This window comes from Odocoileus virginianus, chromosome 1 (genome assembly GCF_023699985.2).
Source record: "Odocoileus virginianus isolate 20LAN1187 ecotype Illinois chromosome 1, Ovbor_1.2, whole genome shotgun sequence".
In the NCBI taxonomy this organism is placed as follows: domain Eukaryota; kingdom Metazoa; phylum Chordata; class Mammalia; order Artiodactyla; family Cervidae; genus Odocoileus; species Odocoileus virginianus.
In genome coordinates this window covers 13,617,551-13,641,098 of record NC_069674.1, presented here as the reverse complement: position 1 = coordinate 13,641,098, position 23,548 = coordinate 13,617,551, and the positions used below count along the sequence as shown (strand labels likewise).

The 23,548-nt window shown below is 47.5% G+C and overlaps 2 protein-coding genes across 6 annotated transcripts in view; one reads left to right on the top strand and one right to left on the bottom strand.

The window, feature by feature from the left end:
• AGK (acylglycerol kinase) overlaps positions 1–1,567 on the top strand; it is an 88,550-nt gene extending 86,983 nt beyond the window's left edge. The window contains exons 16-17 of one of the 2 annotated variants that reach the window (XM_070464780.1): positions 211–359; positions 515–1,567. In XM_070464780.1, coding sequence (XP_070320881.1) covers positions 211–348 — 138 coding nt within the window. In that variant the 3' untranslated portion in view covers positions 349–359; positions 515–1,567. Of the gene's footprint in view, positions 1–210 lie in introns of both variants that reach the window. The other variant, XM_020894846.2, reaches the window with a different exon arrangement.
• A 2,148-nt stretch (positions 1,568–3,715) lies between these two features.
• The window catches only part of DENND11 (DENN domain containing 11), a 53,190-nt gene continuing 33,357 nt past the window's right edge, over positions 3,716–23,548 (bottom strand). For all 4 annotated transcript variants that reach the window (XM_070464757.1, XM_070464709.1, XM_070464724.1 and 1 more), the window contains 6 exons: positions 23,211–23,364; positions 16,747–16,885; positions 15,774–15,905; positions 15,505–15,655; positions 14,920–14,988; positions 3,716–12,482 (listed from right to left, as the gene is read on the bottom strand). In XM_070464757.1, the coding sequence (XP_070320858.1) occupies positions 12,287–12,482; positions 14,920–14,988; positions 15,505–15,655; positions 15,774–15,905; positions 16,747–16,885; positions 23,211–23,364 (841 nt within the window). In that variant the 3' untranslated portion in view covers positions 3,716–12,286. The remainder of the gene's footprint in view (positions 12,483–14,919; positions 14,989–15,504; positions 15,656–15,773; positions 15,906–16,746; positions 16,886–23,210; positions 23,365–23,548) is intronic.

Sequence of the window (23,548 nt, the reverse complement as noted above, 5' to 3'; positions counted from 1 at the left end):
TTCTTTACCAACCAAGCTATGAGGGAAGCCCCCCTATTTCCATAACCAGCCCTGTGTCTGACACAGGCACAGAAATCTCTTTTTAAAGAACATGAAGCTAAATCCTCAGAGAGGGTGTGGTTTTCCCTAACAACCTGCCCGGATGCTCAGAGTGTGACGAATCCCAGCCAGCTGTGGGCGCGAGCTGTTCTGAGTCTTCTCCCCCTGCAGGGCACCGGGGGCGCCTTCAGCATCGACAGTGAGGAGTATGAAGCGATGCCCGTGGAGGTGAAGCTGCTCCCCAGGAAACTGCAGTTCTTCTGTGACCCTCGCAGGAGGGAGCAGCTGCTGCAGCGCCCGGCCGAGTGAGCGGGCGGCAGGTGGGCGCCCGAGACTGCACTTTAGCCACCCCGGGACCAAAAGGGAACCGAGGCCTCCCCTGTCCCGCGCAGTGTCGTCAGAGGACCCCAAGGGCCGGTTCACGGCAAGTAGCCCCCCCTCCTCCCCCCACCCCCGTCCCCTCTGTGCTTCCCAGCTTTGCAGCCAGCTTCCCAGCAGCGCATGCTCGACTCCGCTGTGATGATGGCCCGGTCCCTCCTGAAGACCGCTTTTCCTAAGACTAGTTCCAGGAAATCCCTACCCGCAGTGGCCGGAGACGGGCTCGACCTCGACAGCGCCCCCTGGTGGGGAGCAGGATCCTCCTCTGCGCTGGGTCCCGCGGCCGCCCTGGGTCTTCCTGGGAAGCAAGCCACCTGCTTTCCCGCCACTCCGCCCGCTCCCAGGCCCTTCCACGGGTGCTGCGACTTGGTGAGCTCCGACTCAGCCCAAGGAAAAAGTGTAGGGGGACGTGTGTCCCTCTTCAGCCATGGCTGAAATACTGTCAAATACTCTTTCCCCACCCCTCCACCCTGCAGTCCTGCTTCTGAAATGTCGGTTTGCACGAGAACCACCTAGGGTGCATGTTGAAATTGACTTAGTTGGGGCCCATCCCGAATCTAGTAACTGGGTCTGGAGGGCGGAGCCCAGGAACCTGCACGTTTTAAAAGGCGGCCACCCTGCCCAAGTGGTTCTACTAGGAAAGGTCCCCCGACCTGAATGGGACGGTCCTGTAAAGCAGTGGTCCACACACATAGTTATTCTGGTCATGTACGTCCTAAAAGTATTTTGAAAAATCATGTAACCCTTCGCAGTTTTAAGTTGACAGCCAAAATTTTTCATGGGAAGTTAGTTGCCAAAGTACATACTTTCTAGTGTCATGTAAATATTGATATTTTAAAATAAAACTGTTACATTACTCTTTTGAACATTTTCAGTGTAATTGAGATACATAACAGTTTGACACTCATCATCCATTTACAAAAATAAACTAGTAAGTTGTTTAGTCATTGAAAAATGCCGATTTTTCTTAATGTGTATTTCCATACCCCTTTCTGCAAAGAATGCTATCATAATGTAATGTTTTTATGCTTGAAACTTTTTTTATTGGAACTATCATCTTGCCAACAAAAAATATAAATGGAAATAACTTTTTTTAGTTCGTGTCAATTAACTCACAAGAGAATAAATGTTATAAATTATTGAAATGCAACTGATATTATAAATTTTTGAAAATTAAAAATTAACATTTTATTAGAATACTCTTTATCCTGAGTTGATTTATTGAAAAACACCTTTGTTTTTTCAGTTTAATTCAAGTTTTTGTTTTTTTATTTTATATAGTAGTATTGTTGATTAGAGAGTTTTTTCAGGTGTATAACAGTGATTCAGTTATGCATATATGTGTATGTTTTTTTTTTTTTCAATTCTTTTTCCATTAGGTTATTACTGAGTGTTGAGCAGAGTTCCCAACCAACATTAGGTCCTTGTTGGTTATCTATTTTTAAATAGATAAATAGAGCAGTGTGCACATGTTAAGCCCAAACTCCTACTCTATCCTCCCCACCCACCTTGCTGGTAACAGTAAGTATGTTCTCTCAGTGTGTGGGTATGTGTTTTGTATATAAGTTCGTTTGTATTTTAAGTTATTTCATATGATCTTTGTCTTTGTCTGACTTATTTCACTTGATATGATAATCTCTAGGTCATCCATGTTGCTGCAACTGGTATTATTTCATTCTTTTTAACGGGTAATAATCTACTGTATGTACCACATCTTTTACCTATTCATCTGTCCACAGACATTTAGGTTGCTTCCGTGTCTTGGCTATGGTAAACAGCACTGCAATGAACACTGGGCTGCATGTATCCTTTCCAACCACGTTTTTCTCCAGATACACACCCAAGAATGGGATTGTAGGATCATGTGATAACTCTAGTTTCTTAAGGAACCTCCCTCCACACTGTTCTCCACAGTGACTATACCAATTTCCATTCCCATCGACAGTGTAGGGGGCTCCCTTTTCTCCACACCCTCTTCAGCATTTATTATTTGTAGACTTTTTGATAATGGCCATTATCACTGGTGTGAGGTGATGTCTCATTACAGTTTTGATTTGTGTTTCTCTATAATTAGCAATGTTAAGCATCTTTTCAGGTGTTTCTTGGTCATCTGCATGTCATTTTTTAGGTCTTCTCCCCATTTTTTGAGTCACATGAGCTGTTTATAAATTTTGAAGCTTAATCTCTTGTTGTTCACATCATCTGCAAGTATTTTCTTCCAGTTTATGGGTTATCTTTGCACTTTATGGTTTCCCTTCCTGTTCTGTTCTCTTGTGATTTGATGACTAACATTAGTGTTGAGTTGGGTTTCCTTCTTATTTTGTGTGTGGTATCTATTGTAGGTTTTCCTTTTGCCGTTCCCTTGAGGTTTTGATACAGCAGTCTGTATATAAATAATATATTTTAAGTTGGTAGTCTTTTAATTTCTAAAGCATTTCCAATATCCTGCATTTGTGCTCTCCTCACGATTTCTGGTTTTGATATATTTGAAATATTTGAATCATTTACAGATGATTTCCTACCTTTACTGTGTTTGCCTTTACTGATAATCTTTTCCATTTGTAATTTTCTTGTTTCTAGTTGTGGCCTTTTCTGCCTAGAGAAGTTCCTTTGGCATTTGTTGCAAAGCTGGTTTGGTGGTGCTGAATTCTCTTAGCTTTTGCTTGTCTGTAGGCAATTTCTCTGTCAAATCTGAATAAAGAGCCTTGCTGAGAAGAGTATTCCTGGTCGTAGGTTCCCTCTCATCACTTTAAATATGTTGTGTCATTCCCTTTGGCCTGAAGAGTTTCTGATGAGAAATCAGCTGCTAACCTTATGGGAATTCCCTTGTATGTTGTTACATTTCCCTTGTTGATTTTCATTTTTCTGTCTTTAATTTTTGTCAGTTTGATTACTATGTGTCTTGGCGTGTTCCTTCTTGGGTTTATCCTGCCTGGCACTCTGTGCTTCCTAGACATGAGTGACTGCTTCCTTTCCCATGTTAGGGAAATTTTCAGCTATTATCTTTAAATATTTTCTTGGGTCCTTTCTCTTCTCCTATGGGACCCCTACAATGTGAATGTTGTTGCATTTAACGTTCCAGAGATCTCTTAAATTGTCCTCACTTCTGCTTATTCTTGTCTTCATTATTCTGATCCATGGCAGTGATTTCCACCATTCCGTCTTCCAGCTCATTTATTCTGCCATTGATTCCTTCTAGTGTATTTTTCATTTCAGTTATTGTTCATCTTTGTTGTTTAAATTTTCTAAGGCTTTGTTAAATATTTCTTGTGTCTTCCTGATCTGTGCCTCCTTCCTCTTCTGAGATCCCGGCTCATCTTTACTATATCATTACTCTGAATTCTCTTTCAGGTAGACTGCCAGTCTCTACTTCACCTCGTTGTTCTTCTGGGGTATCTCATTTTGTCTGACTTTCCGTGATTGTGGCTCCCATCCTGTAGGCTGTAGGGTTGTAGTTCTTGCTTCTGCTGTTTGCCCCTGCCAGGTACAGCTATCTAAGAGGCTTATGCAGGCTTCCTGGTGAGAGAAGCTGGTACTTGCCCACAGGTGGGTGGAGCTGGGTCTTGTCCCTCTGGTGGGCAGGGCTATGTCAGGGACTGTTTTTATTGGGCAGCTGTTTTCTCAGGATTTTGAGCAGGCTGTCTGTGGCTGAGTGGAGCTGTGCTCCTGCCCTTTGGCTGGTTGGCTTGAGGTGTCCTAGCACGGGCTGTTGGGTGGGGCCAGGTCTTGTTGAGAAAATGGGGGCATCCAAGAGGGCTCACACCAATTAAGTGTTCCCCTAGAATTATCACAACCAGTGTCCTTGTCCCTGCAGTGAGCCATAGCTGCCCCCTGCCTGAGACCCTCCAATCCTAGCAGGTTAAGTCTGGCCTAATCTCTTATGAGGTCGCTGCTTTTTTCCCCTGAATCCTCATGTATGTGAGACTCTGTACCCTCCAAGAGTGGAATTCTTACAGTCAAACCCCACTGGCCTTCAAAGCTGGATTCTCTGGGGCCGCCTCCTCCTGTTGCCAGACCTGCAGGCTGGGGAGCCCTTGTGGGGCTCAGAACATTCACTCTTGGGGGAAAACTTCTGCGGTATAATTATTTTCCAGTTTGTAGGTCTCCACCCGGTTCATGTGGGATTTGATTCTATCTTGATTGTGGCCTCTGTGGGTGTAGGACATCTTTTTTGTGGGTTCCAGCATGTGTTCTGTTGTTGATGGTTGTTCTGCAGTTAGTTGTGATTCGGTGTTTCCATAAGAGGTGACCTCACGCCCTTCTACACTGCCATCTTGTCTCCTCCCAAAGGCATGCTATTTATAGCTGAGACAGTGTTTAACATTATAGATGTAAATAGATAAATAAGCAGATGGGATAGAAAGATTCTGTTATGCAACTCAAAGAACTGTATGACATTGTTATAGCAAATACTCCAGAGGGCAATGCACTGCAATAAGGTGAATGAGACCTAAGGCACTTTTTTTTAAAAAAAAAAAGGAAGGGAAAAGGGGAAGAAGAATTGGCAGACTTCTCAGGCAGATCAGTTTTAGGACAGTGCATATACTTGCACCCATGGACCTTGTGGAGAGGGAAGACCACATGCTTAAAGGATTACAAAGCAGCTACGAAAAGACCATGACAAGCAGCTTTAAAAGCCCATAAAATAATGCTTACCTGTTTACCACTGTGTTCTTCAGAGTGGCGTTAAAAGCTGTACTTTTGCAAAAACTAATGAAACAAAAAGCAGACGGATCCAAATGTGCCGGGGAGGGGTGCTGTGGTGTGAGAAAATACAGTCTCTACATGAGCCAAGAGAATCTGGCATGTCCTGGTTGTATAATAGAGTGCAAAGACCAGCACAGAATCTTTTGACTACCAGCAGGCATGTGTTTATTTAGAAATAATGGACCATAGGATTGGGGAAGCATATTTAATTCAGATTAGTGTTTTGATTCACTTTTAAATGTAAATATGTTCTAGTTCAAATTTTGTTTTCTTGATTCAAACTTTTAACTGAGAACACAGTTGCCTTATCATCTACTGCCTTCTTGCCATTGTTCTTCCGTATAAGGTCCACGTAAAAAATGTTTAACACAATTATGACAGACTCCCCCAAGTCAGCCAGACCTGAATGCAAAGGGGTCCAATGAGAACCTGACTCCCCCCCCCCACCTTCTATTTAGTACAAACCTTATGTCAGACGAAGGTCACTGAAAAACCAACAGCATTTCTATTCAAAACAGAGCAGATGTGTTATATTAAATATAGCTTAGTATAAAGTCTTCTTAACCCCACAGCCAGTGTGAATGCACAGTTGTAATTACTATGCACCAGTGCTTTACACACACGACTGATCAGCTGTGTTCTCACCACCCAAGGAGCTAGGTAATATGTGGTTGCGTCACTTAGAAGGTAGGAACCTGGCTTAGAACAGAGAGATAACAGTGTTAGGAATTCACTCTATACTGCCTTAAAATAAGTAACTGCCCAAAAGGGTAAAAATAAGACGTGTGTGTGTATGTGCATCTCAGTATATAATGTTTTAAAGTAAACTTTAGTTGGAAGAAGATGTGAAACAAAAAGGCCTTGGTCTGGGTGGGGGTCCTCCTCCAGAAGTCGTCTGATGTGCCTGAGAGCACGCAGTCTTGACTTTTTTGACAGAATGGGGATGGTTACTCCCAATTTCGGTTTCCCTTGCCTGGAGAGTGTGTATCCAGACCTCAGCCTCGAGGAGGACAGGCTCCAGCCTCTGCAGTGTCCTCCGCCGTCACCCTAAGGGAGGTCAGCACCATACGTTCTGCTCACGCCCGTGGCTGCCACTCCTTCCTATCACAAACCACCTTTCTCGGGCCAGGCGAAGGAGTGCAGCACACGTGTTCTTGTTAAAATGTGAATTTTAATCGTAAAAACAGTTTTCTGTAAATATAGTTATATCAACCTCTCTGCATACAGCTTGGTTCAGATATATACAGATATGATATACACAGATGTTATCTGTAGCACAGAACAAAATCAGTTCAAGAAACATGTACCCGCTGGAATGAACCCCAGCTTTCCTTAGGCCTTCTACATGATTACGACCAATGAGAGAGAACAGCAGAGCCAGATGCAGGACATTCAGGGAGATGTATCAACTGTCTTACTAATTTCATCCTAGGAGCTAAAGACTTGAAACAAAACTAGATTCCGTTTCTCTTATTGCTATGACTTTTACACTGGGATATTAATCAAAATAGGGGTTTGACATTTAAGGCGACGGGGAGGCTATGCTGATCTTACACTTGGAAAACACAGAACTTCTCCCAAGTTTTTCAGAAAAGACTTACTCGTCAGACCGATTAAAAAAAAAAAAAATTTTAGCCAACAAGCCTGAGGTGTACAAAGGAGGTTGGTTAGTTTTGTTTTCCTCTACCCCATACCCCTCAAGTCTCCTACCCAGTCTTCCCAAAAGCACAGAATCTACAGCTTTCCTCACTGGTCTTGGAGGGCTAGACTGAAAATCTTTGATTTGGATAAAGGAAGGAGTTTTCACTCCAGTGTCAATGATATATGTTGACAACCAGATAACTCAGTGACCTGTGTGTGGATTTTTCATTTTGTGGATCATCTCTGGCTAGTTCATAAAACCCTACACCCTACCTCCGCATCCCCCAACTGTCCTTAGCAAAATAGATGTACCGTTAGTGTAAAGAGGCATTCTATAGCAAAGAGAGGTGGTTCAAACCCATCTGTTTATGGTGATTAAATACATTTCCTGAATTGAGATCCTATTACCTCTAAAAGCCCATTCAGTGCTGAGCTTCTAGAATAAATGCTAAAGAGATGAGAGCAGGGCTTTACTTCTCCATCATCAGTTCTCTGTATAGTACTAGAAAATTATTTCCTTTCTAAATGTGCAGTTTCATCCAACAGCCCCTGTATTCCAGCTCCAAAAAAATGAGCTAAAGTGATATAAAACTACCTCTGACTCCCTCCAGTTAAGAGGCGTAGCAATCAGCCTGATCACACTCACCCGCTTTCATAAAAGAGTCTTATTAAGGTTGGTGACTGTACGTCATCCTCCATAGGACTGTAAACTTTATCTCCTCAAAAGGCTGTTAGATTTCATAGGACAGTCCTTATTCACTCACCAGAACATTTAAATAAAAAACAAAAAAAGGGGGGTCTCAGCTGCTTCCAAATTGCAATATGCCCATTTCTTCCAGGATTATTGTTTTGACATTTCCTTCCATTTCAACATGTGCATCCTTAATACATCACATAGTCATATCAATATAAAAATAAACTTCGACTTCTTATCAGAAAAACATTAATTCACAGTTAGCCTTTTCCCACCACACTCGGCCCTCCAGTAGCTCCTGGGAACAGAGGTATATTAGTAATACAAATGGAATATTAAAAATGCATCCATGACTTAAGAGTAAAAAGGAGCCCTGAGCTCCTCTTCCCCTATACCTGAATCACGAAAGGGCTTTCCTGAAATGAGAGGGGTGGGCTGGCCTGCTGAGGCGACCCCAGCCATGCAGGAACCTCACCACAGGGCACCACATACAGGTACCGCAGGAGTGCAGAGGAGAGACCGAGGACTGGTCCTTTCAGAGTCCAAGCACAGAGCCAGGAGCCTAGTAGGGAGATGAAAGCCCATTTGACACACACTGGTCCCCATATTACTAACTTTCCTGCCTGGTTGAGAACTGTCATCACACCAAGGCAAGTTCACTGTCAAGCTGAACACTGTCTTATTCAGCAGCACCCCCTGCTTCCCGTACCTCTGAGTATGATCCTCCTGGGATGGGAGAAAGCACCTCAGTTCATTCCCTGGGTTCTGTGGTTTATTTTCCTTTGATTTAGCAGTCCAGAGTCAGGGCTGACTCTTTGCAACCCCATGGACTGTAGCTTACCAGGCTCCTCTGGGGAAAATCCTCCATGGGATTTTCTAGGCAACAATACCAGAGTGGGTTGCCATTTCCTTCTCCAGGGTTTCTTCCCGACCCAGGGATTAAACCCTTAGTCTCTTGCATTAGCAAGAGATGCAAGTGGATTCTTTGCCACTTTGGGTAGTTTCATTTCAAAACAAAAACAAGTTCCTGAGATCCCCTTCTTCCTGGAGGGTTGTTGTACTGCCTTTAAAAGGTTAACGAAAACTTCACATCACTGCCCTTTGCAAAAGCTTCCCCAAAGGCCTTGGTTTAAAGGTGAGTAAGCTCATCTTTTTTACTGTTTGAAGGATTTTCAGTGTATTAAGACAAATAGCAAGTTTGCCCTCATAACCACCAGAATGAAAAAGTGGTTCAGCTATGGTTTCATTTATCTTTACCTTTATCTTCTAGCTAAAACAGGTAGTTACACTGATCAATGACTCTTCACATGTGGTATTGAGAATTATCTGCACCCTGTGCTATACGTAAATTTCCCGTTTTTTCACGTGGGACAAATTACAAATGCAAATTCCTAGGCTAAATGATTTCTATCAATGTATCAATGAATTCAGCTTCCCTTCTCCAGCCAAATGGAAGACACAATGCCATGATGAATGACGGAGGCAGCCTTCTAATCCACAGCAATCATAACTTACTGAGGACTGTATGGGCACTTACCTTAGAAGGGACCTATGCCAGGCCTAAGGGGTGGGTGCTTCATGCTTAGCAAAAGCCAAAGCCAATTTTGAACTGTTATTTGCCCCATACTTTCTGGTCTGGAGAAAGATAAGCCCTACCATTTCTGACTCCTTTAGAAGAGTCCTAACCCAGAGGACAACTGGACATTGTCCCAAAGGCTGAAGAGTAACATCTGCCAAGTCTGCACAAGTGAAAAAAATCCATTTTGTCAGAACTTTGTCATATCCGACTAGACATCAGCAAACTCCAAGCCTGGATTCTAGGCCCACAAGGACTCTGACCACCTAGAATTTCTTTTAACTTCATCCAAGGATGACCCGGTGGCCCCCACTTCTCAAGTTAGCAATGTTTCCAGCTTAGGGCGTGGCTCACAGCTTGGTTCAGCGGGTAAAAAAATCACCTGCCAGTGCAGGAGACTCAAGAGACAGGGGTTCAATCCCTGGGTCAGGAAGATCCCCTGGAGGAAGGATGGCAACCCACCCCAGTATTCTTGCCTGAAAAATACCATGGACACAGGAGCCTAGCGGGCTACACGCCACAGGGTCACAAAGAGTTGGACATGACTAAACTGAACACACACACGCACAGCTTGGCGTCAGATCAGGCTTAAAGTTCCCCAGAAGGACCAAGCCAGCTGGCACAGGGGTGGGAGGAGGAGGTCTGAGAGTTGAGAGGGACAGAAGGTCACCATCAATCAATGAACCCACACCTGAGGTTCCCAGCCAGCTCCCGAAGGTCACAGTAGTAGTATAATAAGCCCCGTTTCTACAGAGGACAGAGAAGGACATTCTCCAGTGACTTCCAAACAAAAGCAGATGGTTTCTCTGAAAGTATTTCCATAGTGACACAAAAGCAGGTCTGGGTGGCTCCTAGCTTCTGCTGTCCTTGTGCAGGGAGCCCTGCCTGGTACCTCGCCAACAAATTCCCCTTGCAGAGACCTGGCAGCAAGTGATGCTGGCGTGCTGCTCACCGGAGAGATTGGGGAAGAAGGTGGAGGTGGGGGGGGGGGGCGGGGGAGGGAGCCTCCAAAAGGTGAACTCCTAGAGGCTCCATCCACGTCTCAGGGATGTCAGGGGACGTCAGTGACGAAGGTAACACAGGGTAACAGCGTGCTATGCAGCCCAGCAGAGGGCGCTGCGCTAGATTCCTGGCCTCACCAGGAAGCTGGCGATGCAGGGAAGGACCAGCGCTAGGGTATCATCCTCTTCAAAGGACTCTGTTGGGGAGGTGGGGGGTCGGGGGAGCAGAGGCGTTCTGCTCTGGGGTCAGCTGAATACAGGCTGCTTTCGACTTCAGATGTGGCACCGCCGCATGGGTGCACCTTCTCCCAGGGCCACTCGCAGCCCAGGGGATGCCGGATGGATGGTTGCCTAGAAGTGCATGGAGTTACAAGAAGGGGTGAGGAACCCTGGGCCCGCCATTCAAAGAGAAATACAGGAACCTCATTTTCATCTGATTACCTGTAGATCAGCACGTCTAAGCCTGGAGTTACAATCGCACAGAAATAAAAGCATTCGCATGCAGAAGCCCTCTAGAACAGAAGGGCTTACAAAGAGTATTTGCCCAACAAATTCCCTGATTCCACAGAATGAGGGCCTGCCTCTGTCCTCCAAGAGAACCTGACCTTTCCTTTTACCCCACCCCTACTTCTGACTGCCCATCCCAACTTAGAAAGCCTTGAACCTTCCAATAATACTAAGAGTAACCATTACTTGACCCAAGTTACAAAGGCTGCTCCTTCTCCAGGAATAAGAGGAAATGGCCACTCTTCAAGGAAAAAGGCAGTGAAGCTTCAGCTTCTAAACGGATTCTTTTTTTCTTCTGTAAACAAATATATTACTGAAATGATGGCTAAACCCACAGAGAAGAAAAATGTACAGTTTACATTTCAATGCCCAAACTTATTTATATATTTACATAAAAGACACTACCCTTGATTAGTCAATGTCTGCATTTCCACATGTGAACTTCTTTAATCTTGAATTCTGTATCAGGGAGCTGCAGTGAGAATGGTTTTGAATAAAGCAATAAGCCCTACAAAGCTAGTCTCGAGACAAGACACACAATCCATCCATTTGAAAGTTATTTCTCTCTGACACTAGCCTGGCTAGAACTTGGTCCCGGACACAGATACACAGACAGCTATTCCAGTAATCCAGTCAGGTAGGAACAGTGAAGGGGAAGAAGTTATTTGTCACAAACAACCCAGGACCCCAAGTCAAAATCCTGAACTGGCCCAGAAGACCTCTACTCAACTCACAGGAGCAGGCTTCTCTAACAAACCATGGTTGTCTCACCGTGGCTGATGTCCACTGAACACCCCAGCCAAGCGGAACAAGCAGGGCCAACAGGAGCTATCCCAGGTCCAAGCACTCCAGAGCACAGCAGAGAAACTCATCTCACACACGGGGTTCCCAACCGCGCCCCTGGTGCAGGCACGCCACCTCTAACGAGTCTGGTGCTTCTCTGGTCCCAGTTGCCTAGCTCGAGGAATGTTGTCTCTGCTAAAAAGAAGTTTGTTTATGAAGGCTTCTAACTGGTACACATTCTTGCTGACATCAGCCTGGAGGAATGTGCCAGCCTGTCCCAGGAGGGAATTCAGAGAAACAAAACTATGACGTGGAGCGGCCACCGTTAACTTAGGGAAAGGTTTCCAGGCTTCATTTTTACAATTTTAGTTTTCAGCTGACTTAGAAGCCACCACTCCCTGTCCTCTGTCTAGAGAAGCTTCATACCTGGTGACAAAAACATCCTTTGTCCCACTCTGAAGTCTCTATGTGAACAGAGAAAACACAGATTTACTCTAATAAACCAGAAAGGAAATTTGATCACAAGACAAGACTCCCAGAACTGATAAAAACCTTGGAAGGCCATCTGGTCTAGCTTCTGCTTTGGGCAGATGGATATGTAAGGCCACGCTGGACAGACTGTGGTCTCATTCTTGATCCATCAAATGACAGAGACCAGACAGACTTTCCCAACAGTCCAGCCAGGGTGTCCAGAGCTCCTGGTGACAGGCGGCCTTCCCCCTTCACCTCAAGTCAATCACGAGGAGATGAGAGAATCTGCTTTGATAACTCCCAAGACTGAACCCAGCAGCAGCTAGGAAAGCAGTAGCTTCCAGCAACCTTCAAAATCAAGGCGCTCTGATCTTACCTCTTGGGAAGAAGGGAAGAAAGAAGATGCAAAAACTACATTTGTTGGAAGTATAAATACTCCTGTGTCAATCAGAAATCAGGCCGTCCCCAAGTGATAGCGGCTCATCCTTCCTATGGGCAACAGGGGTTGTCAATGACCAACATGACATCAATGCCGTAGGCCTCCAGCAAGTCCATAAGAAAGCTCCGGTCTCCTTGGGGGTCTAAACCCATGCCCCGGGCGTGCTCGGCCGTCAGAGTTTTGTCTTGACTGGCGGACACCTCCAACAAAGTCTGAAATATCCGGTTGTTTTGCTCAAGGAAAAACCTGCATTCACAAGACAAGACATGGAAAAGGGAGGGCAGAAAAGGCACAAAAGTTTACGTAATCGACACAGGGGAACCGAAACTATACTGTTTTGCTTGCTATATGTTTAAATGGTTTCAAGAGTCAGACAAGCCTTTTAAAAGAAGAAAACAGGATAAAAGTTAAAAGAGTTACTCAAGTGCCTCTAAGGTCAGCAGAGAACTGGTGTTAAGCCATTCTATGATTAGCAAAATCTCTGAGTGAGTGATGGCCTGACTGCCAGAAATCTACAGGAAGGTTACTAGAGGTTTAAACAAAGCTGCAGAGAGAGGCCCCATGAACTGTGTTCCTCTCTTTCTGCTTAGTCCTAAAGGGAAGAGAAAGATTAAAAAAAACAAAACAAAGCAAAAAACCTGATAATGCAGTTCTGAGGTCAAGACTTAATGTGAGAAACTGAAATCTGCCTTCAAAGCCCTGGATGGGTAATTAAAGCCAGTGACAGGAGGTGAGGCTTCCCAATGCAGAGAAGGACTCTGACTCAAAATGACTCTGTAGCCCTTGAGCTAACCACGCAAAAAAGATGGAGCTCGGAGGTACTGGGGCAGGCACTGGGGAGTCAGAAGCCTGCCCCGGGGGGCAGGCAGTGATGGAGAAGGGGGAGCCGGGCAGACGGACCGATATCTCCACAGCGCACCATCATCTGTGTATAATTGTGTGTTCCTTAGATGGCTTTTTCTTTTTGAAATTATGAAAGTATGATAAACATTTATAGGAGACCTAGAAAACACAGAACAAAGTTCCACTATGGTGGAACTTAAATATAGGTCCTATATGTAACTATATGTAAGTGGAACTTACATATAGTTCTACTATATATTACGACTATTTTTTTAAGCCGATAAATTAATATTTTTAGTTGGAGTTTCAGTATCAAACTCTCAAAAATGACTAGAATGAACAGACAGAAAAGTACAAGAATATAGTAGACCAGAAAAGCTAAGAACCAATTCAACATAATTAAAATTTACACAATTTTCACATGACAGTAGGATACAAATTCACTTCAAGTTCCCACAGACTATAAACCAGGAGACACTGGAACATATCCAGGGACATAAAACAAGGTGCAAAAATTTCATGGTCTAAAGGTATTGAAATCGTACAGTCTGTTCTCTTACCACTGTGGAATTATGTTAGAAATCAATACTTTGATGGCTTTTTTTGTTTTAATTTGCACAGAGCATATCTGAGTGTCACTGACTTATAGTACTATATGAATATATGCGCCGTATTCAGATATAGTCTGATAATGTAACAGTCTAGACTTTTCATCTGTATTCCACAGAGCAAGGTGCTCAGTGCCCCAAGCAGCTTTGGGCAGTCAGGGATTTCAGATTCAATAGACAGAGATTCAAAAGTCTTGACGAGACTGCTGGCTTTCTGCTCAGCTTCAGATACTTTTACATCTCAACAGCAGGTACACATTAGAAAGTACACTTGATCAGAATCAAAGTACTGCACCTTTGTTGCAACATCAAAAGATAGCGCTAAGTTGTGTCCGACTCTTGCGATCCCATGAACTGTAGCCCGCCAGGCTTCTCTGTCCATGGGAATCTCCAGGCAAGAATACTGGAGTGGGTTGCCATTTCCTTCTCCAGGGGAACTTCCCGACCCAGGAATTGAACTCAGGTCTCCTACATTGCAGGCAGATGCTCAAAGCCAATATCAAAGGCAGAAACAGTTCTAACTACAAGAGCTATTCCCCATCCCAAGTAGGAAGACCAAGCAGGTGGCTGGCAGAATTGTTTCCGGTTCAATTACACGTCTGTTCTTATCACCTGGCACTATTTCAGACAGCTACTTATGAATGAAATCAATGCCTTAAGGAGGCCATGGCTCAGACCCCAACCACCAGCTGCTCTGGTGGTGGAAGAAATGTCATGTGAGAGTTAAGTTTCTGATAATCCCATAATACTCCATATAAGGAAGTGCTCTATTCAAAGGCAGCAATGGATGGCAAGGCCCTGCGTCCTGAGAGACAGCTTGTATGCAGTGGACATCTGGGTGTACATGACCAATAGGAAGACGACTCCTGGGGCTCCCGTTTCCCTTAATAACCTTTCCCTGCTCTTGAACCCTTCTGGGTCCCCCTGACAGCATTTCGGGGCTCAGGCTGACTGGGAACCCAGCTCTAAGGGCAATGAAGGGCATCCTTGCGCTGCAGCATGTAACACAAGGACGTGGTGGTTGTTTAGTCACTAAGTCGTGTCTGACTCTTTGTGAGCCCGGGGACGGGAGCCTGCCGGGCTCCTCTGTCCACGGGATTTCCCAGGCAAGGATACTGGATTCTTCACCGCTGAGCCACCAGCAAAGCCCGACACAGGAGGGATCCAGGCTAAAGCCGTCAAGTGCTAAGGGAGCCTCAGGGAGGCCCATGACCGCCACTAGGCTGACTTACAGCACAAAGAGGTCCTCTTCGCAAGGGTTATAATCTTCTTCCACCTCCTGGGAGTATAACAGCATCTGCCTGTTGGGAAGGAGACGACCATCAGCTTCTGGCACAGCTACAAGGAGCCCAGGCCCCGGGCTAGGTCACTGGGCGGGCATCTGCATGGGCCACTACCTCCCAGGAAGGAGGCTGAAAACCCAGGGCAACACCCGCATCCCTGCCCCGGCCAAAGGCAGGGAGAGAAGCGGAAGCACAGGGCTTGGAGTCCAGGCTGGGCCTGGCCCTGGGTAACGAGGACGAGGGACAGCCTTTCCTGATTGTCATACAATTGGGGGGAGGCCATGAAGCCATTTACGTCACCAGTGATACCAAGGTGCTACCTCGGGCTTCACAGATTCTAGAGGCCACCGGAAAGGAGTCAGCCCAGGCATGCCTGCTACCCATCAGTATAGCTGGGGAGCTTCGTCAACCCCCGACCCCTGGGCAGATGGGCAAAAGTGTGCCCAGAGGGAAGGGGCAGCAGGTAGGGGGGCTGGACCGGAGCCCCTCGGGTGTGGGGACGGGCAGCTCCCCTTCGCCCTCCCCCAGCCCCACCTCTGCTCGTTGAGCCGCCGGTACTTCTCCCGGTCGGCGCTGTTGATCTTCAGCAGGGGCTGCAGGTGGTCGTGGTGCGTCTTCACGTTCTGGTTGTCCACGTAGACGTCGTAGAGCTCCCGCTTCTCCTCGAAAATCTTCTCCGTGGTGCCTGCGGGAGCCGGGGTTCAGGAGGCGGGGACCCTCCGCAGGGCGGCCCTACAGGGAACCAGGGCCCTCGGAGGGTTGCCGGGGAAGCACAGGCAGGATGGGGCGGGCCCCGTACTCACAGGCCACATAAGACACCTCTACCTCCAGGGTCTCGATGTCGGCCACGTTCACGTAGAAGAAAGGCTTGGACTCAGGCACGGTGCCCCCGATGCCAGGCAGGGAGACATTGGCCAGGCAGCAGCAGCAGTACACTGGCGGGACAGCGGAGGTGAGGGCGCCCGGGGTCCCCGCCTCCCAGTCTGCCCCCCGCCTTCTGAGCTGCCAGCATCATCAGAGTGCTCTGTTCAGACACGGGTCAGTCTTCCTCTTGGGACATCTTGCTTAGGATGTGGTAATGGTGACCTTCCCCTTCTCAGAACCCTTGCCCACAGCAACCGTGCCTCTCCTGGTCCCCTCCCTTCTCCTGACTGTGCCCCTCGGCCTCCTCTGTCTTCCTCCTCCTCTGGCTCACCTCCCGGGCCAGCATCTTCCACGCTGACACATCCCTTCTGATTCACACTCTCGCCAAGTAACAGCACAGACAGCCCAGCCTGTCCCCCAAGGTCCTGACCCAACTAGATTACTGCCTAGCATCCACCTCGAGAAGGTCTCAGAGCTGCACACACATATAGTGTCCAAGTGGACTCTATCACACCGCTCCCTATCTGTTTCTCCTCAGTTCCCCAGCTGGTGGCCCTATCATCCTCGGCATCCTAGAGTCTTCCGCCCTGACCTCACACACATCAGAACCTTACAACCCAATCTGACACCAGCCTCTGCCAGATTTCTCTCTTTATATCTGGAATCCATCCTCTCTGCTTTAACCCAGGCCCTTGTCTCTTTCCAGACTGCTCATCTGCCACCCGATCCATCTTTCCTACTGCCAGAGTCCACATTCTACGCTATCAATCCAACCACAGCCCTCCAGGGCTTCAAATCAGTGAGCCCCTGATTCGGATCAATCCCTCTGACCTTGGTCAACAATGGAAAGGATGGGAGCAGTTTCTGTCGCAGGGACTTTGGGCAGTGTCCCTGACCTTGGCTTCTAGTTACCTCTATAGCATACAACGCCCACTGGAGGGGGAGAAAATATCAAAATGCGCTTTCGAAGTAAGGCAAATTTCCAAAGGATGAGGATCTGTTCGCCAAAGAACTTAATAAACTGAGACATGCAGCCAGCTGGGTGTGTGATCTGAAAAAATTAACAGAGGTGGGTGAGGGGGAGAGAGGAAAAGCTTGTTAGAAATATTGTGAAAAATATTCAATACAAGTGTGTGCTAACCACCCCTCCCACCAAAAAACAAAAACAAACCCCCAAGGTATAACTAAACAGATACACTAAGGGATGGTTACTTCTACATAAAACGGTATTTTTCACTTTGAAAGTCCTATCTTTAAACCAGAATTCTATCATTCAGCAGCTCTCCGGATGCACCGAAGTGAGAGTTTAGGATCATTAACTACTTCACCTGGGGAAGCGGTGCAGAGGAAGAGAAGCTGGATTGTAATATTTGAGTCTCGCCCAGGTGACGGACACCTTAGTGAGACGAGACGGTTCAGCTCCCAACGTGACTAAGCAAAGGGAGGAAGGAAAGAATGAGTCACCTGTCCTAGGTGACACCCCAACGTATAGGGACCCAGCTCCTGTGCCAGGTGACATGTAGGAACGGATTACAGGTTACCCCGCTGGAAGAGGGGCCCCCGGCACCTAACCCCACCCCCTGCACCTAACCCCACCCTCAGCACCTAACACCACCCCCGGCACCTAACTCCACCCACCTGCACCTAACTCCACACCCTCCACACCTAACCCCACTCCCTGCACCTAACTCCACCCTCCACACCTAACCCCACCCCCTGTACCTAACTCCACCCTCCACACCTAACCCCACCCTCAGCACCTAACTCCTCCCCTGGCACCTAACTCCACCCACCTGCACCTAACTCCACCCTCCACACCTAACCCCATTCCCTGCACCTAACCCCACCCTCTGCACCAAACTCCACCCTCCACACCTAACCCCACCCCCTGTACCTAACTCCACCCTCTGCACCTAACCCCACCCCCTGCACCTAACTCCACCCTTGCACCTAACTCCACCACCCTGCACCTAACCCCACCCACCTATATCTAACCCCACCCTCTGCACCTAACTCCACCCTCCACACCTAACCCCACCCCCTGCACCTAACCCCACCCCCTGCACCTAACTCCACCCTCCACACCTAACCCCACCCCCTGTGCCTAACCCCACCCTAGCACCTAACCCCACCCACCTGTGCCTAACCCCACCCTCTGCACCTAACTCCACCCTCCACACCTAACCCCACCCCCTGCACCTAACCCACCCTCACATCTAACCCCACCCCCTGTGCCTAACTCCACCCTCCACACCTAACCCCACCCCCTGCACTTAACTCCACCCTCTGCACCTAACCCAACCCCCTGTGCCTAACCCCACCCTTGCACCTAACCCCACCCCTCTGTGCCTAACCCCAACCTCACACCTAACCCCACCCACCTGTGCCTAACCCCACCCTCTGCACTTAATTCCACCCCCTGCACCTAACTCCACCCACCTACACCTAACCCCACCCTCTGCACCTAACCCCACCCTCTGCAACTAACTCCACCCCCTGTACCTAACCCCACCCCCATACCTAACTCCATCCCCTTGTCCCAACTCCACCCCCAACTCCTCTCAGTGCTGGATGCCAGGACACCTCAACCCTGAGGGTTGCCTCCCAGGCGGGCAGAGGAGCCAAGACATTCCTGGAGCAACTGCATGAGCTCTGTCTGACCCAGGGGAAGTCGGAGACCAGGGTTCTGCTCTGCCCTTTACTGACAGGGAGACCTCAGGAAAGCCAGCCACGTTTCTGGTTCACTTTCTTTACCTGTAAAATGGGGCTATATCATCATATCCTTCATACGGCTAGAAGAACCACTTGAGAAAATTCGTGTGCAACACTTGGCACATGGGAAAGCCACACGACATAACTGTCACTGACAAAACACCAGGCTTCAAGCCAAGTGCTCTGTGAATGTTTCGGAAGGTCACTTCCAGGACAAAGTGTGTAGTTTACAAGCCAGTGGAAGAAGCAGGCACATAGCGCTTAAACACCAGCCTGATGAGAGCTGTGTTAAAAGAGGGGCAGGGGGCGGCAGGAGAGTGTACAAACGCCCTGAGGTATGAGAACAAGCTGCTTTCTGGGAACCACAAGTGCCTGGGGCACTGGGCAGGGCCTCTGCCAGGGCAAATGGGCAGCAGCCCAGCGAGGGGGCATTCTCTCTGCTGAGACACGGTGCCAGGCTGCACCCCGACTGCACGATACCACACACTTCTCCTTTGCTTTCACCTCAACGCGTTTCCCTTCTCTGGGGCCTTGAAGCTTTTACAGAGAACCTTCTCTTCTGGACTTGCACAGTTCCTACTGTTAGGTTTCCCTCCAGCTTTTCATGTCAGGCACCCCATCCTCTTCTTACTCTCTAACTGTCTCTGGTAGGTCCCTCAGATTCATACTTCATCCCTCACCTTTCACCTTCATCCCCCTAGGAAATCCATCCACTCCTGGGACTCAGTCCCCCGACTTCTGTCTCTCTCTCGCTCCCTTATTTCCCTGGGGGAGCACTTACTAGCTGTTGTTGGGCTGCTCAGAGAGGTCTCCATCATCCTGCCTTCCTCTCACCTTCCAGGTTTTTCCTTCCCTCTGCTTAGATCTGACCTCTACTTTATAAGTTTATTTTACAATTTTCTTTATATATCTGTTCACTTTGTAAAAAATTCATTGACCTATCATAAACTTACAGCTTTCAACCAGTTGCGACAAATGTTATATTTCAATAGAGAGGTTACATAACAATTTCTTCATATGTACACATGTGTGATATATTTGAACAGACTATCAAATATACCATGTTAATTAGTACTGTCATTTTTCCCCCTGGTCTTTTCCTCTTTTACATATATAAGCATTGTCCCTCCAAAGCCACCTCACCCCAAGGTAATATGTGTTAATTACCCACATCACACCCATCCATATTTTTTTTCCATGTTCATGTATGTATGTGGACATGGATACATATTGTATATATGTTCACGTGTGTATATGGATATATCTACATGTTTATACATACCCAAGGCAGTGATTATTTTACAAAAGTGATAACATCATATATAGTTTTCAGCTCTTTGCTATTCTCTCACAATACTTCCTAGTAGAGCATCCCTTGTCAACTAGTTATGCTCTAATTCATTATTCTGAATGGCTGTGTAACATACAGAGTGTTCTATTTGTCTACCACTCTGAACAATATTGAATTAAACATGCTCATACAGACATCATGACACTCTGGTGGTTTACAGATAGAAGACAGATATCTAGGAGTGGGACTATCAGATCAAAGGGTGCCATATTTTGATTTTTAATAAAGCACTAACAAATTGTTTTTTTTAAAAGAAGAACGTTCACATTTCTACCTGCAACCTATTAAGGTATCCTTTTCCCTGCATCTCCCAGGGTTTAACATGTCTGCTAATGAGCTGCCCACAATAAGGCAAAAAACAGAGGTGATTTCACTTTTTCTCCCTTTGGTCCCCTTCTTGGCATCTTGGGGAGAGGAATCTAGGGCACCCAAGTCAGATGCTGGTCGCCTCTCTGTGGGTTTGGAGACAGCCTTGAACTCAGAAGGAAAAAGAGGGTCAGAGTTAGCAGTGAAGAGAAAGAAAGTAGGTTTTCATCAATACAGGCCCGGAATTGCCCTAATGATCCTCTGACAGCTTCTTAGTTATTGCCTCGCAGCACACGCCCGGAAAATCTTCACACTACCTTTCCCGGACTCTCATGCCTGGTGGCTGCCCGTTAGGTTCTGCCAATGGGGGGCAGTGACTGGAGACTGGAGGGTGGGGGGAGGCTTCCAGTTTCAGGGTCCAGCTTCTGCTGGTATCTCTCCAGGGGCTGAGGATACCTCCATTCTAGACTCCATCTATTCCTGGCATCCCCGGCCCTAGGCAATCCCTGCCCAGACCAGGCCCAGGTGCACCGTGCCTCCCTAAGCGGTCTGAGAACCACCTCCGCAGAGCCCCTCCTCTGAGCTCCTGCAGTTCAGATGTCACTTCCAGTCACTTTCCCCTTTCTTACTCCAGCCCTGGGAATGCATGGCAGGCAGCCTCAAAAAGCCCAGGTACACCACCAACCCCTCCCCACTCATTGGTTATCAACTGCCTATCTATGCAATCCTCTTTTCCTCTTGAGTAACTCGCTTTTAACCACCAGGATATGGCAACACTACAGCGTTGTGACTTCCACAATGACTACAACGGATTGGGACTTCACCTTGCCAGCAGACTTTTTCACGGGTTGGCTTTGATGAAGGGAGCCATCATGTTGGAGACCCCCAACGTGTTTGTTTATTGCTGGAGGCACTAAACAGTCAGCAAGGCTCTCAGTTCAACAGCCCTCAAGGAACTCAACCCTCCCAACAACCATGTGAACTCACAAGTGGATATTCTCCAAGCTGAGCTGTCAGATAAGCCCCCAGTCATGAGGGACACCTTGACTGCAGTCTTGCAGAGGGCCCAGCAAAGCCTGGATCCCTGACTCACAGAAACTGAGAGATGTGGCTCAGCTGGTAAAGAAGCCTGCGATGTGGGAGACCTGGGTTCGATCCCTGGGTTGGGAAGATCCCCTGGAGAAGGGAAAGGCTGCCCAGTCCAGTATTCTGGCCTGGAGAATTCCATGGACTGTAGTCCATGGGGTCACAGAGAATCAGACACGACTGAGTGACTTTCACTTTCATTTTAAACCATTAATTTGAGGGCAACTTCTGATGCAGCAACAGATAACTAACATAGGGTGGTAGCCACTGTCTGTATTTCTAGTGTTTAGGTTATTTCGTTACCTCTCTGTGCCTTTGGTTTTCCAATTCCTGTACTACTGATTCTCTGTATTGAATCAGTTTGAAATACCTGGCATAGTTTGTGTTTTCCTAACGAGACCCTAACTGGTACTTCTTCAGATTCAAATACCATGGTCTAACAGTTAAGGTTCTTTCCAATCTGACTGCAACCTATTTTTCCACTTTTTTCTCCTGGCCAGATGACACTGACATTCATCACAGTCAAACCAGTCTTCTCACGCCCATGAACTCGCCCTGTGATTTCTCACGCACATCCCCACAAGGCAATGGAGTGGGAGGGACTGAGCACTGGCCCTGGCACCAGGCCTGTGTTTATACCCTGGCTCTATCTCCTACTAGTTGTAAGGCCTTAAGCAAGTCACTGAACCTTTAAAGCATGGATTGAAAAAGAAAAATTCACTTTAAAGAGAGTTGCAACAGACGTAGATAGAGTCAGCAGAAGGTCTAACTCACAGAAGGTGCTGACAGAGTGCTGGGCCACGGCCCCCACTGTGGCTCATGCCTTCCCTCAGCCTGGACTGAGCATCCCTCACTTTCCCCTGGTTAAATACCTCAAATGCCTCTTCCAAGATGCCTTCTCAGAGTCCTCTCAAACTCATGGTATAATTTCTCTACCAGGGAGCCTGAAACTTCTACTGAAGTATCTTGTGGCCACCTGTAGGGGAGGGAGAGGGGATGGAGGAGGAAGATGGGGTGGAGGAGGAGAGAGGGGGTGGAAGATGGGGAGGGGGGAGGGGGATGGAGGAGGGGGATGAGCAGGGGGATGGAAGAGGGCAATGGAGGAGGGGCATGGAGAGAGGAGGAGGGGGATGGAGGAAGAGGAGGAGGGGGATGGAGGAGGAGGAGGGGGATGGAGGGGGATGGAGGAAGATGAGGAGGGGGATGGAGGAAGAGGAGGAGGGGGATGGAGGAGGGGGATGGAAAATGGAGGAGGGGGACGAGCAGGGGGATGGAGGAGGAGGAGGCTGCAGGAGGAGGAGGAGCATGGAGGAGGGAGAGGTGGCTGAGGACGGGGATGGAGGAGGAGAGGGATGAAGGAGGAGGGGAATGAAGAGGGGGATGGAGGAGGAGGAAGCGGACGAGGAGGGGGAGGGCAGAGCTGGTGGAGAAGGGAAAGGGGGAGGCTCTTTGTACCCTCCCAACATCTAACACTTGCTTGGGTCTTCTCTTAATGGTAAATAAACATATTCTAGTACAAAGTAATTCAGAAAAAATACACAATAAAGTAATATCAAAAATACAGTAACTAAGAAATATCTCAACTGTTCAAACACTTCATTTTTAGTTCAAATGTCTGCCTTTAAAACTGAAGCAATCACAAGAATCAGACCCACTCGTCGCCCCCAGGAGTCCACCACAACTGGGCCCCTCCATATGGCTTTGCACCGCTATTATGGAAGTATTACAAAGCATATTGTTTAAGATAACTTGCCTTATGTTTTAAATAAGAACCAAATGCTGAGGTTACAATTCTATTCTATCAAAAGCAGACTTTGGGCATTAGCCCAAGACACAAATTTCCTTATTCATGAAAACAATAATCAGCAACTACTGTCCCCAGACCCGAGCCCGGGACTGCGTGAGACTTTGGCTGACCTACCTTCATCTCGGGGTACATGTATCGGTGGATGGAAGGCAGCCAGTAGACGGGGGGCAGGCTGCCACCTCTCCCCGGACCGGCGTGGAGCACCCCCTTCTTGTCCTCATAGAAGGCAGCCAGGTGAGAGTAATGACCCGGGGTCTCCAGCTGGTGTCTGCACGAGACACACGCACAGTGAGAACAGCTCTGACCGCAGCCCTGCCACTCACTCCCCGGCCCCAGGGGCAGCAATACTTGGGGTGGGGGAGGGCAAAAGCCTGGATAAACTAAAAGCCTCCCTTCCAGAGGTTGCCTAGGACACTTCCTTCGATGTTACAAGTTCCTTAGCAAAAGCTCTA